Below are 15,468 nucleotides of genomic sequence, written 5' to 3' on the forward strand. Positions count from 1 at the left end.
AGTTGTCATAAATAAATAATAGTATTAATAGTGTATATTTAAAATTACATTAATCTACTTAGAATCCTAGATAGGATCAAACGAATATATTCCTTAGTTTTTATCTCTTGTATTGATCCACTTGAAAGTTAACCTATGCTATTTTCAATAACAAAATAAAAATTATCTAATGCTAAAAAATGTAAAAGTCTAGCTATAGAAAAGTAAATGAACACAGGCGAAGTAATACCTTACCCAAGAAATTATTGACTCAGTTGTGCTAAAAATAAATAAATAAATCTGTTAGTAATAATTAACGGCGAACGTGACAAGAAAACGTTACGTTAACGATGACCGTTATTGTAATTGTATTGTACGTGTTAGGTACGAAAAAAACGAAACGGGGAATGGCACACCATCTTTTCATAGATAGAAATGTGTCTACCTTCCCACTAATCCTAATTTCGTGTATAAATATATAATATTCGTTGACAGTTACACACAAACAAATCACTAGAGCTTTTCATTCAGCTAACTCAACTCGTTAATTTTCTCCGCTTTCTCTCTATTCTCTTTCTATTGTATGGCAGCCAATTCGAGTAGCCGACTCATCACTGGCTTCGGGAAGCGGCTCATCAACCAGATCTGGAACTCCAACTCCACTTTTTCTTCATCTTCTCTTCTCCCACTCGCATCGTCGAGGTATATCATCATTTTTCCCTAATTCATAATTGTTGTTTTGTTTTCTTCTTCAATTTTAACTCTAGTGCTGTTTTGATATGCGATTGAGGCTTTGATTGGTTCGTTGATTAATTTCTTTTACGTTTTGTGTGAATAAACTTGTGGATTTCTAATTAAGGATAATTAATTGAACTCTACTTAATTAACTACTCTTGCTAATTAATTAAGGTGTCATTTCAATTTATGAATAATTAATGAAGAAATTTATGTGATCCGTACGGTTTCATTTGGATACTGTGGAGTTTGTGATTGATTTAGTCAAAGATTTTTCATACTTCGTAGTTCGTCCGTACGGTCATGATTTTAGGAGATCGTGATGCGATTTTTCGTAATGTTCCGATTCGTGTTAGTTTCTAAGGGGAAATTTTTTCAAACTGTTGTGAAATTGAATCGTGGATGAAAGATTTTTAGAAATATCCTTTTAATTGAGTACTTATTCCATTTTTGCTGCAAAAATTAAGCTCAATTGGTTGAATTGAACTGTGAAAACTAGATTCGATTAGTTTGTTATTCCTAATATTACTGGATTTCCTCATAGGAACCTTTTGTTTTTTCCTTATTCCTCTCTTTTTGTTGGTGCGTTTTTTTTTTTTGCTGTAATCTTTCTTTGCTGCACCTTATCTGATTCCTCTTTAAACTTTTTCTTGCTGACATCATAGGCTAGTGTAGCATTGCTTTCTTATTTTGGATGCTTTCACTTTGTTTTTGTTATAATTATATTTTATTTTATGAAGAATTAATGCTCGTATCCTTTCATCTTGGAGTGTTCTGGATAGAAATTAACTTCTTTAATTTTAATTTCTCTCTAGTGCTGTCTTTGTATGGGTATGTAATAAAAATTGTTAATATCTTTTGCATTTAAGAAAAAAGCAAAATGAAATAACAAAATTAAGAGCTTTCATATTTGAATACACTGTGGACATCGATCCCAAGGTCAGAAAAAAAACCTAATTAAGAGAAAAAAAATAATATAAAAATAAAAACCGTACCAAATTTGTGTTTAGAAATAATTTCTATATGTTCCTTGGTTTGCTTTTTATCTTTTTGAAATGTACGTCAAAGTGTGATTTGACAACGGCAAATATCATCCATTCTTTGGTCGGAGACGAAAGAGAGAGATTAGGGATATCTTTTTTCGTACTCATCCACCTAAACCCACCATGTCACTTTCCATGTGACCCTTGATTTGTACCCTGTGAACTGGTTGTATGCCAGGTTATTATGCTTTTCTTATTACTATTCCAAATTTGACTTTTTTGAAAGAAAAAAAAAACTATAAGTTGTGCTTTTATTAATTTATTTGCTCTATTTGCCACGTAAATATTTGTTTTTACATGTTTAAAAACTTTTTGGCTTTTCACAAAAATAAACTTAATTGGCTTAAAATTTAATACTATATAATTAGCAATTATAGAGGGCGTGGAAAATGTGGGCAGAATTTCCACATAAAAAGAAGAAAAGAAAATGCGGGCAGAATGCTTAATTGTGTTTCTTTATTCACCTAAAAAAAAACTTAATTGTGAAAAGTAGGTGGATTATCAGTTGGTTGGTAGTCCAAACCTCATTAAGGCACGTGATCACTGATATTTGCTTTGACACCTAACCATCCATCTCTATATGATGTCAATATGCCATGTGGATGACTCACTCATACCCTTGACCGCTATTGTTTTATTGCGATTTGATGAGGTTTAAGATTAATATTATACTGTACTAGCAAGTCACTAGGATTTGTCTTTAATTTAGGTTTGGCTTAACCCCTCAACCCCTCGCTCTTAAGTTTGGGTATTTGGAGTTTGACTGAAGTGGTCCTGGTCCAAGTTAGGTGATCTAATTAATGCTATAGTAAAATTTGAATTGAGTCCAACTAAACTGGATCTTGTAAAAATAAATTATTAATATTATTTATATGAAACTGTTAATATGTTTCAATGATATATACTTTTTATGGAAATAAATATCGGATTTATTATATTACTTTTGTTAATGCAATTTTGTTGGAATACAGGAGGGCAGCATACAGTTCAGTGTACGACAAGAACGTAGATGATCACATCCACTCGGAGCCAGTTCCTGATGATGTGATCCAGGCAACTCAATCAGACAAATACTGGGCCCCACACCCACAAACTGGAGTATTTGGGCCCCCCGGCGAGCACGCCACAGCCTCCACCACGAATGCAACTGCTGGCTCGGTGCTGGAGGAAAAGGCCTGGTTTCGCCCTTCCAGCCTTGAGGACTTAGAGAAGCCCCACCCTCATCATCCTTAGTTTTTAGAACCTCATATATACTTTATGTGTGCGTATATATACTACTACCAATAAATAAGGACAGTACTTGTGACCAAGTTGAAGTGGTGTGGTTACTCTAGCTATAGCTCGTGTATATTTTTCTGCTGAGCTTCAAAGTGTGCTGAGACTGCACTGCAGGTTGATGCTCGTTGAAGAGTGTGGACTAAGCTTTTATTATACATATTGCTAGACATGAACTACGTTTATATGCATGTAAACTTCTTGTTTTTGTTTTCATGCAACTTTAATATTAAACCTATGGTTATGGTTGTGCAAATTGTGCTTATGGTGTGGGATCTTAATTATAATTTACTTCTTAATAGTAGCATTAGACAGGATCCCAATTGATCAGATTAGATCTCTGTTTCCCTTGACTCGATGTGATCGACGAACATCCTTTACCCCCAAACCTGAAAGCTTCACGGGTTGCTGAACTTTTCACACTAATATATTCATGAAATTTTTATCATTTAATAACTTGTATTTTCTTATTAAAAATGTTTTAAGTAAATAAACTTTTTCATTAATATTTACATAAAAGTATGTTTAAGCGAGCACAAATAGTCACGACGTACAATTTTTTGAGAACATAATGCCTGGTATTTAATTTTAAATTTACAGATTTTATTTTAAAAACTTATTTTATTAAACTATGGGGAGGCGCAACTGCTCCTGTAAGAAGGACATGAATCCAAGCTCGAATTCCGCTCAATTAGCAAAATTGAAAGTTAGTGTTGTGGAGATACTCGAATTGACTCACTAAGGTGTCAAATACAACAATTACATTGCTCTGATTTGAATTGAATAAGTGAATAAAACTATATTATTGTTGTTACATGGATCAATGTTTTCAAGTCTTGTAACCTAGTCCCTACCTTTCTCTTACTCTTTTTAATCATTCACAAAGGAAAAAAAAACGGAAAAAGAACACAAACAAGAGCTAAAAATGAATTCCTACAATCCTGTTCTTTACTAGTAGAAGAGCAGAAACAAGCTCACTAGGGCAAGAACTCCCTAAGGTGACATTTTGATCATAAAAAGCTCCAAATTTTTGCAGCATGTTACTCCAAGATCCATTTCTAATCTCCTTGATCCGTAAATGTCCCAACAAGAATCAGTGATTACGAAGAACAATGATTGTGTCTAAACTAATACAATATGAGTCACAAATAGATCATAAAGTTGAGTGGGCTTAATGCCATAAAACTCTTTTAACTTGCTGCCTTTAGGTGAGTAGGATTCATCAAGTTAGACATCAATCCATAAAATCATGGGATAATATTCAATTGTTTAGTGTACACCTCCTCGTTAAACAAAACTGGTTCTCTACGGCAAATGGAAATGGCACCTTTAATAGAGTCTAGTAATTAGTAAATAAGTATGATTTTCTTTTTTGATAGTCTGGTAAATAAATATGAGTTGAAAACAAAATCTATGATCAAAATAAAACAACATTCAGATAATGAGCTATGGTTTATTAAAACCCCACAAAACTAATCAGACAACTTTACAGTACCAACATCAGGCATAAAAACTTGTGTGAAACTTCAAGTTCAGTTGATGATCTGAAAATGCACCTATCTCCTAGTTTAGTGCTTGCTCCTCTCTTTGTCATCACCATCTATGTCATCATTCAAGCGTTTCTCGTATTCTAAAGGCCTTTGAGAATCTTCCCAACCCCCAATGTCTCTTGATTGTTCTTTGGCAGATGGTAAGTTAATTTTTTCATTCTTGATTCCCTTAATCACAATTTACAACAATTGAGATCCATGTAATGTAATTGTTGGAGAGAAATAAACATCTTATTTACATCATGCATTATTTATGTTAACACAGTGAAAAAAGTACCTCAGACATTTCTTGATGCCGATTCAAACGGCCTTTCTTCGCCGTGCTTGGTGTTTGCTTATTCATAACATTCCTAAATAGTTGAAACCCCTGAATATCTCCATTTCTGATGCTTGCTTCCAGCTGCAATGTAAATTATTCTATCATTTGAAAAGGGTTGGTCTTAGACAAACCGCTCGAAACTCAATATTTTCAAGTTTCGTGATCAAGCACTAGGAATTTTTTTGTTTCTTTCAGTTAGGCAGTACATTTGCTAATCAAAGTTCAAAAATAGAAAATACCAAGACTTGTAAATCAGCATTGCAGGGGGAATCTAACTAAAAAAAACAGTGTGATAGGCTAAGCTCAAACCTGAATGTGAACAATGCAGAAGAGAATGCTAGCAATAGGCAGCCAGCTTTCCTCGGGCGATAGTGATAAATTTGACCTGACAATGAATCAATACATCACATCATTCTCCAATACAAGTCAACCCCATTTATTTAAACACATTAAATTCAAATGTTCTTGGGGTAAAGTAACTTATTATTGGTTCATCATGCATCAAATGAAAGATATAAAAACTTGAACTAGTAACAGAATGTAGTTATAAAAAACTAGCATATGGCTTCTTTTGCACACAAACAAACGGCTCAGATTCCACGCAGTCGAGGGGAATACCCATCGTTCACGACAGCTCACATCATAAATTCACCGAATCCATCTCCACCATACAAATTTGTCAGTGACCATGATCGAAACTCACTGCAGGGAATCCACTTCCATAATAAAGGTGATCAATCTCCAAAGAAAAGTAGCATACCAACAAACACAATTGGACATAGACTAAACATATGCAGCTCATGTCTAGAAGGTTTCATGAAGAAGACATGTTCAGTTTATGTAATCCAAACAAAATGCAGTTAAACAATCAAATCACCATACAATAAAAATCAAGCATTTAGAAGGCAATTGTAAAAAAATAGTTTAAAGAGTTTAATTGTCATGCACTGTCAGTATAAAAAGTTTTACACCGTCAACATGTCACAACCATTAATAGAAATGACTTTAAAGCTAAATATACATATACTCCCTCAAACCGAAATATAAGCTATATTGAATTCAAAATTTAAACCAAATACATCAATTTTTTCGTCTCCCTAATTTTGCTTAATTTTCATTCCGGTGTTGTAGACATAAAAGTATTGAGAAATGGAAAAAGAAGTGAAATACCTGAGATAAGGAGCCAAATAAACAAGTGAGTAGACAGCATAACGTCGATTGCCAGTATCAAGCCACGCAAAAACCCAACTCTATAAATAAATAAATATTTAAACTTTTTATGAGAAAGGATTGAATGTGAATTCGAAAGTGTGAAAAGGAACGAAGAAGAAGGATTTTACTTACGAGCCAATTAAAATAAGGGATGAAACTAATTATCCCCATAACTGCCAACCTTGCATCCGTTGATGTCACAGCAGATTCCTCCTCCTCTTCAGTGGCAACAGGTACCGGAAAAACCAAAGAAGTCAGCATGCAAGCGCCGATTGCGGCGGCGAAAGGGGCGTCATCGGAAAACACCGCTCTGCAGCAAATTTTTGCATTATTATTGAAATTGAAATTGGGTTTATGTTGAATTCGGAAAGCGGAAGGAGAATTAAGAAGAGAATGTTTATTGAAATTGAAAGAAGGGCGTGAATCTAAAAGGATTAAAGTAGAATTAGAAGAACAACAAGGATTCATATTGATGGGAGAAATTAATGTGACTCAGTTCACTTCAATTTTTATTGAAGAGAGTCAAAATCAAAACAGACTAAATGCATCGAAAACTATTTGTTTTCGGGAAACCAAACGTATAATACAAAAATACGTATTCTCTATATACAAATAAGATAATTGGATCCTTCTGTTTCAGTTCAGCCCAATATACGTAATCTGGTTTATTTGGTCAATGTCAAATTCAAGAGATGTTTCATTCAAATTTGTTATGTTTAACTATGTTCTAATTCAAGAATATGGTACTATCAATAAAAGAGTTGGATATTTCGACTATTTTAAACTAAAAGTTCAAAGAATTAAAATTCTAGTAAAAGAAATAAATTCTAAAGTAACTAATATATTATCATTTGAATTGAAAAACACAGTATAACCAAGTACACATCTATATGCTGCATATAAATTGCACTAATAGTTCATGAAGTTATAAGAGTAAAAAATTTCACTCATAAATTAATTCCATAAAATTTTAAAATAATTTTGATTAAGAAAAAATTAACTATGCATTTTATTCTCCCCATTATAATTTGTTTATAAAATTGATCTTTCTATTTTAAAATTTCATAATTTTTTTTTAAATTTAAATTATTCTTCTATTTGAAATGATGAGATATACGATTTAATGATGTATAATTGTTCAGATAAAGTAATTATTTATATGTCATTAATTAAATAAAAAAATTAATAATTTTTTAAGTTGAAAATGAAACTTTTAAGGATATTTTGTATAACTTCAAAAGTGTTAGATTATTCCACATCATCATATTACATCAAATATTATTTAAAATGTGTCACATCATTATTTTTAGGCAAATTATAATCATTTAAATTATTTTATTTTATTAAAAAAAATGAATTATCTTAACTAAAATAGAAGTTGAGAATGATAACTTCAAACATCATATATAAAAAATGAATCTAATATAAAAAAAATTGTGGGTACACCTTTTAAACAAAAAATGAGCATCATGACCAAAATGAGTTAAAAAATAAACATTGGTTTCTCTTGAAGAATAACTAAGGTAGTATGTCCAATATATCTTATGCAACATATATATTATCTATTTGAGAATGATAAACAAATGAGTAAACTGAATATATCACTATTAATCATGGAGAGGAAGATCATTGAGTCAATTTCGAAGATAACGTTACTAATACCTTTATCACGAGCTAATAAAATATCATTGCAAAAAACCTGCATTTTATAAAAATAATTGTCACATTACAATAAAAATCACATATGAACTCATAATTTCAAAGGGTTCTCCACATGCCGAAGAGCCATCAATATGAATGTAAGCATTTTATCTTCATAATTCCAAAATACTTTAATTCATATTTTTGATTAAGTTAATCAAGTTCTCCTTTAGAACCTATCAAAACATTACGAATAAAGTCAACTTTTCATTATTATACTCTAAAAAGGAAAATCAAATAATTTATATTATTTTTAAGTATTTATTCACCAAAACACTTATAAATTGCTTCCAAAAAATACACTCTGTTTTAAATTAAAAAGGAAAAATACGAATAAAAAAATACGGTCTCTTTTAAAAATTACACGCAACCCGTAGTGGGCTCCACATAATTAGTATTAAGAATTATAGATTAACACAGGTGAAAATAGATTATCAAATTTCTATAATTAATCGAAAAAATTATAACACGTCGACGTGATTTTGTTTTATACTCCAGCAAGAAGGATCCATTGAATGAGAAAGAAAGCAAGAAAGTTGAAAAGTGAGAAAACATTGAAGCGACACGAAACTCATTAATTCTTTCCAAGGTAAACACGAACTTCCACTCAGATCTGATCATTCCATATATTTTTATTATCATAATTCAATATAAATGGTTTAAATTTCAGCTTTAGATTTACCGGTTTAAAGATTCAGTGTTTTTTCTAATCTTGCTTTTAGAACAAATAATTAATTTAACTAATAATTGTTTTGATTTTGTAGAAATAAAAAACAATTCGATTATAGTATAAGAATATGAAGAACCAAGGCGGTTATGTGCCACCTGCTTACATCCCATTGGGGATGTCAGATTCAGATGCAATGAGTGTTTCTCTGGAAAATGTTGATAGTAGTAGCAATGGATCAAACCAAATTCAACCTCAATGGTCTTCTGGAATTTGTGCTTGTTGCGATGATATGCAGAGCTGTATGCTACTTCCTTACCCTCTGTGTGTCACTCATTTAATACCAAGGTGCCTCTTGTTGATTATGTATGTTTTTTTATGATATATTTGCTTATGTTCTTGTTGTTCTTTCAATTTTTTTTTATAGCCAATGTTAGTAATTAGTACTATTAGTATTTTGCTGAGGATTAACTAGTAAAGAAATTGTGTTAGATTGCATGGATGTAGGAAAAAAATGACACGAATGAGATGCGTGAGATTCAAATTTGGTTAATCTAAAGTCAGAAGTTAATAAAAGAGCAAATCAATGGTTGATATTATAACTACCCATATGATCATTAATTGTTGATATTACTGGCTTTGGAGGAGTCTAATCTGTGAAATTCTACCATGTATATTTAGGAGAAGACTTTTCTTAGAATAGATAGATAGAATTTAGAAGATAGGTAGATGGATAAGTTCATTGGCTGGTTGGAATTTCATATTGAATATCTTAATAAGAAAAATAAAATGGAGTTAAAGGTTGGAATTATGGAATAAGTCTTTTGAAAATGGATGGGAAGACTGGCTGCCGTAGACCCACAATAAAAATGAAAGAAACACGTGCTGTCACACAGCTCAAAATGTTATTTTTAGGATGGATGGCACGGGAAGATACCCACCTATCCGACTGATCTTACGAATGAAATCTATGATCGCATGTGATCGAACCAGGTTGCTATTTTGCTGATCAGTGTCACCCGTAGTTGTCGAAGATCATGAGATCTCTTACGAGTAGGAACAATATTTTGACTGCCTTGACAAAGAGGATAACAACAATTTCTTAATGTTATTTTTTGGCACTAGCTTTTGATTGACTAAAGCCTTTTCTTGTGTTTGTTAAATGATATCAATTAAGTGAATTCTTTACTCGTTGAACTTATTTATGGTTGGTGACTCGAAAATCTCTTTTAATAACTTCTTCCCCTATTTCACATCAGTAGTTATTTAATGTGCATACAATTATAAGGGCATGAGGTAAACAAAATGCATCAATATTTAACACCTTAATTAGTAAAATGTTTTCTTGCTTATTAGCTTGTTGATTCAAACATATATATTGTGGTATAAAAGCTCTTGATTTTACCTTTCTGTACGTTGCAAAAAGTTTGTCTTGTTCTTTGTTGATACACTTGTTAATTGAAAAGATTGGTTACGAACTTTTGGCATTTATGCAGGTTGTATAGGTTGTCTTTGTCCTTGCTTCCTCTTTGGGAAGAATGCAGAATTTCTGGGTTCCGGCACGTTCCTGGGATCATGTGTTACCCATTTCATATTGTGGAGTCTGGTTAATACAGCTTGCTGCTTATTAACTGATGGCTTGTTTTTGGGATTACCTGGATGCCTTGTTTCCTGTTATGCTTGCGGCTACCGCAGGACCTTAAGGTCAAAGTATAATTTGCCGGTAATAAAATTACGGCCATGCTTCACATCAAGTTTTATGACATGGTTTTTCAATTTTTTGCTTCTATGTTCTATTCTGGCGGTCATGGTTCAAACTTCTAAATAGAAGATATTTAGTTATTGCAGTGTTGCTTTTTAAGTAAGTCTGGTTAATGCAATTTAAGTAAGTCTGGTTAATGCAATTTAAGTAAAATAATGGTACTTAACTACAGGTTAATCAGTCAGGAGATTTGAAGCACAAAACTTATGGCGCTTTCTAATGATAAAAGAACTGCATCTGTCATGTGGTAGAGTTAGATAATGCATGTAGAAGGATGATTTTCATTGAAGATTCTTCAAGTACAGTTCTCCATGCATTCAAGATCTAGGAATATACTTGTAGGACTTGCTTTTTTTTCACATATCAGAATCCTTCTAGGTAGTTCAAGGGCAGTTCTCAGATTTTGAGGGAATGCATATTTGATATTTCTTTGGAAAATGTTCCTGGTACTGTGAAACATTCTCAACAGGCCTTCGCCTAAAGTATTTTCCTAGTTGCAGATACTTTTTTGAAAAAAGGATTTTCCTGTAATCGAGAAATTTTAGCACTTTAAATGAATTGCACAATCTAACTTTTTATAATAATAATGAAAAGAAACTTTGTGATGACGCAATGCTTAATAATACTCTTTTTGTCTTGTGAAGGAAGCACCGTGTGGGGATTTTGTTACCCATTTTTGCTGTCATCTGTGTGCTATTTGTCAAGAGTACCGTGAAATACGGGAAAGATTCGGGGATCCTGAAGCTACAGATATGAAGCTGGCAGTAGTTACAGCTCCATCAGTCCAGACAATGCAATCAGATTCCAAGCAGTAATGCCACAACTCTGCTCCCCCTATCCCTTACACTATATGGTTTGAGGGTTGCAAACTTGGGTGAAGCATGTGGTTCACTACGCACTACAACAACTACAAGTCAATGTAGTTATACTGCTGATCATCACATTTTTTCACTTCTACTCTTCTAATTATCTTCGAGAAAAACTAGAAGAATATAAAATACCCGGCTGTAAATGAAAATTTGGTATGTTTAATGCCTAGTTACAAGTTACCTCGTTAGGAACATCTTTGCCACTTTATTTTTCTCCATCAAGACTAATGAAACTACTCATCACCGTGGCATTACTTAATTGTTCTTATTGGATCATTCTAACTTGTAATTTTACTTAGTGATCTGCCACTTCTAGAGCAGGAGCTATGTTTGTTATTTATTTTAAGCATTTTCCATTATTTTATTGGCAACCAACAAAGAAGCTATGCCTTTCTTTGTGAAGGAAGTACTTGGCGGTTGCTTGCCTGCATGGTTACAACTTTGGTATAATTGAAATTCACAAATCATATAAGCTCACTCTGTTAAATATTTTTTTGTACTCGACTGATAAAGGATTGGATCATGCTTTAAGTTGCCTTGTGTGATAAATAAAGTTGGAATAAGTCGTAAAGATGTAAAGCTAACTAGTGGTTGAACCAAAGAGAACTAACTAATAATAACTTGCATGGTTAATCAAGTTGCAATTGATAATTATATACTAGAGGTGGAAATAGTCCACATGAAGCACACGTTACTTCTTTCGTAATGAATGAAGAAATATTGGCTTTCCACTGCCCTTTAACAATCTGTGTACTTCTTCAACTAAAGCAACTCAACTCAAGGCATGTTAATACATTCAAGTATAGGCGGAATAGAATGAAATGAGATAAGTTGAAATAAAACAGTTAAATTATAATTTCGTTGATTCTGTATTTAATGAGGAAATTGAAATGGGATGGAATAAAAATAAAGTTTCCATCTCATGTTCTCCAAATTGGGAGAAAGAAACATAGGAGCCTTGGATGAAATGGAACATAAAGCATTCCATCAAACAAACCTAACTATGAACTAGTGTCATTCCTTCTCTTTCTATCAATCAAAACTATGGCTAAAAGGTCTACCATGCATGCATAGTGCGATCAAGTTGAGGATTGTAGGCAGTGTATAACTAATAGTCATTGCAGCCAACAGGGGGATGCAGCAGGTGGTATGTTACCAATAGTCATTACAAGAGCATGTTGCATATTTGAAATGGTGAAAGCGATTTGAATCTCTTACAACAATCTCCTTCTGAAATAGTTTTGATGCTAATTTCATGAAGTTATGACAATCCACACAAATACGGATATTCTTCATTATTTTAATGACACTCCCACCAAAAGGCAAAATTCCTTCATTCATTATAGCAAATACCAATGCCAACTTCTCACTATGATGAAACAGTTGGTCTTCTATGTGCGCAATTTCAATGTCATGCAAAGCTGCGCTCGTCATGGGAGCGTAACCTATTTCTTTCAATTTTATGATCAATATCTCAAGCTGGCTCGATATATCCCCTCTTTTTGGATGATGTTGGCCACCAGATGTGAATTCATGAACCTTCTTTCCAACCTCAACCCAGCTTAATCCAGGTCTTTTTCGCACTTTAGAGTCTCTCATTTCCTTCCTCATCAAGCCAGCTTCAATAAAACTACCTCCGGAGGAATATATGTTTGACATTTGTATATACGCCAACGAATTTTTAGGCTCTAACTCTTTAAATTTATCCGCTGCCAATTTGGCTAAGTCAGCCTCGCCGTGCTTCCTGCAAGATCCGAGTAGTGAACTCCAAATCACAGAATCAGGTTTCATTGGCATTTTGCGTATCAACTCCTCTGCCTCAAATATCTGCCCAGCTCGTCCATAAAGGTCAACCATGCAGGCATAGTGATCTAATTGCGGAGAAATACCATGACTTTCAGTCATAGAGTTGAAAATCTTCAACCCTTCTTCAACAAGTCCAGCGTGACTGCAAGCAGTGAGAAGAGCAACAAAAGTTGCAGAATCTGGGTGGACATCCATTCGCGAGAAGAGCTCCAATGCATCTTTAGCTCGACCATGCATGGCATAAGACTTGAGCATTGAATTCCAAGAAACCAAATCATGGCAACCCATTTCGTCAAATACTTGTTCAGACAAAGCTAAGGAGCCAGACCTCCCATAAGCATGTATCAAGGAATTTGAAACAACTGTTTCTTCTTGAAACCCTTGTTTAATTACTTGTGAGTGAACTGCCATTGCATTTAGCTCCGTCGCAAAGTACGCACAAGCTTTTAAGGCGATTGAGAATGTATGTCGATCCAACACAAAATTTTCCAAATGAAGTTGACAGAAAAGAAGGAAAGCCTGCTCAGGATCCTGTTCTGCAAACGCGGAAATAATAGCAGTCCATGACACAATATCATGTCGACCACTCGTATCGAGAAAGAGCTTATAACAGTCAGAAATGTGATCCCCTAGATTTGCATAGGATTTTACCAATGCAGTTACCACTTCAACTTCTGAAATAAGACCACTTTTAATAGCGAGACAGTGCAATTGAAAATAGTTCCTGAGATATGTGTTGTTGATGTCATCTTCCAAAGTACTGCATTGATTCAACGACGACAAAACACCGAGTAATGTGGCACAGTTAAACCCAATTCCATTGCTATACATATATGCAAACAGGCCAATAGCTTTGTCCCCAAGTCCACGGAATTGAAAACCTGAAATCATCGAATTCCAAGATATAAGATTTCTATACTCCATTGACTTGAAAACAGCCCACGCATCATCCGAAGTTTGATTATAACCTCCACCGAAACCACCAGAACACTTGCTATACATTGTAATAAGGGCATTTGCAACATACACATTGACATCCAACGACATTTTCAAAGCAACAGCATGTACCTGCAAGCCATATTCGATATCACGCTGCTCACAAACACTGAGCACACTTGCAAACGCAAATTCATTGGGACGAAAATAAGCCAACATGCCAGAAAACAGCGAAAAACACTCTCTGATTAAACCAGATTGAGCATACCCAGAAACGAGAACAGTCCAAGAAACAAAGTTTCTCCTTGGCATTTTATCAAACAGGTAGCGAGCATAATCTAATTGGCCACATTTGCAGTACATGTTTAGGAGGTTATTTGTGATAAAGAGATCATTTTGAATTGTGGGTTGTTTTTCAATTATGTAACGGTGCAGTTTAATGCCTTGTTGAATGTACTTTTTCTGAGAACAAGCATGGAAGAGAAAGGCATAGTCTTGAAGTGTTAGAGAAGAGTGAGTGTAAGCAAGTGAAAGTGCTTCTTCAAGATTACCTTGTAAGGAAAGAGTACGTATTTGTGTGTTTACGTTTGTGGCTATGGTTTGTGGATCTGGTTGTGTAGTTGAAGTGTAGAGATTGTGAAACATACAACGTTTGGGGAATACATGGCGTACAAGGTTTTTGGAACGCAGCATAGCAATAAGTATCATATTCATTTTGGGTTTGTTTTTGCATAGTTTGTTATTTCATGCATGATGACACTTGAATCTTGATGGTAAGATTATGTTGCTAGATTTTTATTTCAATAATAATAACAATTAAAAAATAAATAAAATTGTAAGGATTTTGGATTTGAATTCTAATTCTAGAAGGTTGCTGATCTGTCTTGTTCATTAACCTCAAATACACTATTAAAAATTAACATCCAATTTTGTCTCTAAAATTAACAAGCGTGAAGAGATAAATGATCACCAAATATCTATATCCCTACAAAATATTAATGAAACAAAAGGCTGAAGAAACAAACGGTTATGAAATGTTGTTATATCCTCTCATTCCACAATCTCAAACCAAACAGTAACACATAAGTTAATTTCAAATGTTGTTGTTGTATTTCAGAAAGCATAACCGAACATGAACATAGGATACACCAAATCCACACAACAATCATGTCTTTCTCTGTCTCACCGACATTGCTCACTCTTACACCCATACCTTCGTCACTTTCAATATCAAAGAGACACACACACACTATTACTATAACCGCTTCCTCTTCAATTTCCACCACAATAACACATCATGATTCAAATTCCTCTCCACAACACAACAATGATAACAAAAATGTAACTGTTGTTAAGTTCACTTATAACAGAGCATCACCTTCAATTCGATGGCCAAATTCCAAACTCTCTGATATCTACCCTTCTACGACGACCCAATTGCCTCAAAACGATGTTTTCGCCAAAAAGATTCCAACTTCCGAAACCCCAGATGAAGAAATTCAGAAAAAAGACGAAGAAGAAACACGTGAAATTCTTGGGAACCGTAGCAAGAAGATGAAGGTGAAAAAGATGAACAAATTTGTGTTAAAAAAAGAGATGAATTGGAGGGAAAGA

General features: G+C 33.7%; 5 protein-coding genes and 1 long non-coding RNA gene across 6 annotated transcripts in view; 4 read left to right on the forward strand and 2 right to left on the reverse strand.

Annotated features, from left to right (window-relative positions):
• Positions 1 to 450: 450 nt before the first annotated feature.
• Positions 451 to 3,288, forward strand: LOC101489802 (late embryogenesis abundant protein At5g17165). Its single transcript, XM_004511409.4, has 2 exons — positions 451 to 681; positions 2,729 to 3,288. The coding sequence occupies exons 1-2, from the start codon at positions 563 to 565 to the stop codon at positions 2,988 to 2,990; spliced, it is 381 nt and encodes a 126-aa protein (XP_004511466.1). The 5' UTR covers positions 451 to 562; the 3' UTR covers positions 2,991 to 3,288.
• A 1,090-nt stretch (positions 3,289 to 4,378) lies between these two features.
• On the reverse strand, positions 4,379 to 6,792 carry LOC101490125 (uncharacterized). Its single transcript, XM_004511410.4, has 5 exons — positions 6,246 to 6,792; positions 6,072 to 6,151; positions 5,211 to 5,286; positions 4,860 to 4,982; positions 4,379 to 4,750 (listed from the first exon to the last, which is right to left on the reverse strand). Exons 1-5 carry the CDS (start codon positions 6,579 to 6,581, stop codon positions 4,601 to 4,603), a joined length of 765 nt encoding a protein of 254 aa, XP_004511467.1. The 5' UTR covers positions 6,582 to 6,792; the 3' UTR covers positions 4,379 to 4,600.
• A 1,456-nt stretch (positions 6,793 to 8,248) lies between these two features.
• Positions 8,249 to 11,584, forward strand: LOC101490674 (protein PLANT CADMIUM RESISTANCE 10). The gene is made up of 4 exons (XM_004511412.4): positions 8,249 to 8,403; positions 8,579 to 8,783; positions 9,978 to 10,204; positions 10,888 to 11,584. The coding sequence occupies exons 2-4, from the start codon at positions 8,612 to 8,614 to the stop codon at positions 11,056 to 11,058; spliced, it is 570 nt and encodes a 189-aa protein (XP_004511469.1). The 5' UTR covers positions 8,249 to 8,403; positions 8,579 to 8,611; the 3' UTR covers positions 11,059 to 11,584.
• LOC140919046 (uncharacterized) lies at positions 10,211 to 10,797 on the forward strand. Its single transcript, XR_012161681.1, has 2 exons — positions 10,211 to 10,342; positions 10,416 to 10,797. It is a non-coding gene; the product is annotated as an uncharacterized lncRNA (long non-coding RNA).
• A 343-nt stretch (positions 11,585 to 11,927) lies between the features above and the next one.
• Positions 11,928 to 14,715, reverse strand: LOC101490996 (pentatricopeptide repeat-containing protein At1g71420). Its single transcript, XM_004511413.4, has one exon. The coding sequence runs from the start codon at positions 14,566 to 14,568 to the stop codon at positions 12,265 to 12,267; it is 2,304 nt and encodes a 767-aa protein (XP_004511470.1). The 5' UTR covers positions 14,569 to 14,715; the 3' UTR covers positions 11,928 to 12,264.
• Positions 14,716 to 14,872: 157 nt separating this feature from the next.
• The window catches only part of LOC101491308 (pentatricopeptide repeat-containing protein At3g18110, chloroplastic), a 6,673-nt gene continuing 6,077 nt past the window's right edge, over positions 14,873 to 15,468 (forward strand). Inside the window, exon 1 of the mRNA XM_004511415.4 lies at positions 14,873 to 15,464. Within this exon, the coding sequence (XP_004511472.1) occupies positions 15,022 to 15,464 (443 nt within the window). The 5' untranslated portion in view covers positions 14,873 to 15,021. The remainder of the gene's footprint in view (positions 15,465 to 15,468) is intronic.

This window comes from Cicer arietinum, chromosome 8, assembly GCF_000331145.2.
Source record: "Cicer arietinum cultivar CDC Frontier isolate Library 1 chromosome 8, Cicar.CDCFrontier_v2.0, whole genome shotgun sequence".
Taxonomy (NCBI): Eukaryota; Viridiplantae; Streptophyta; class Magnoliopsida; order Fabales; family Fabaceae; genus Cicer; species Cicer arietinum.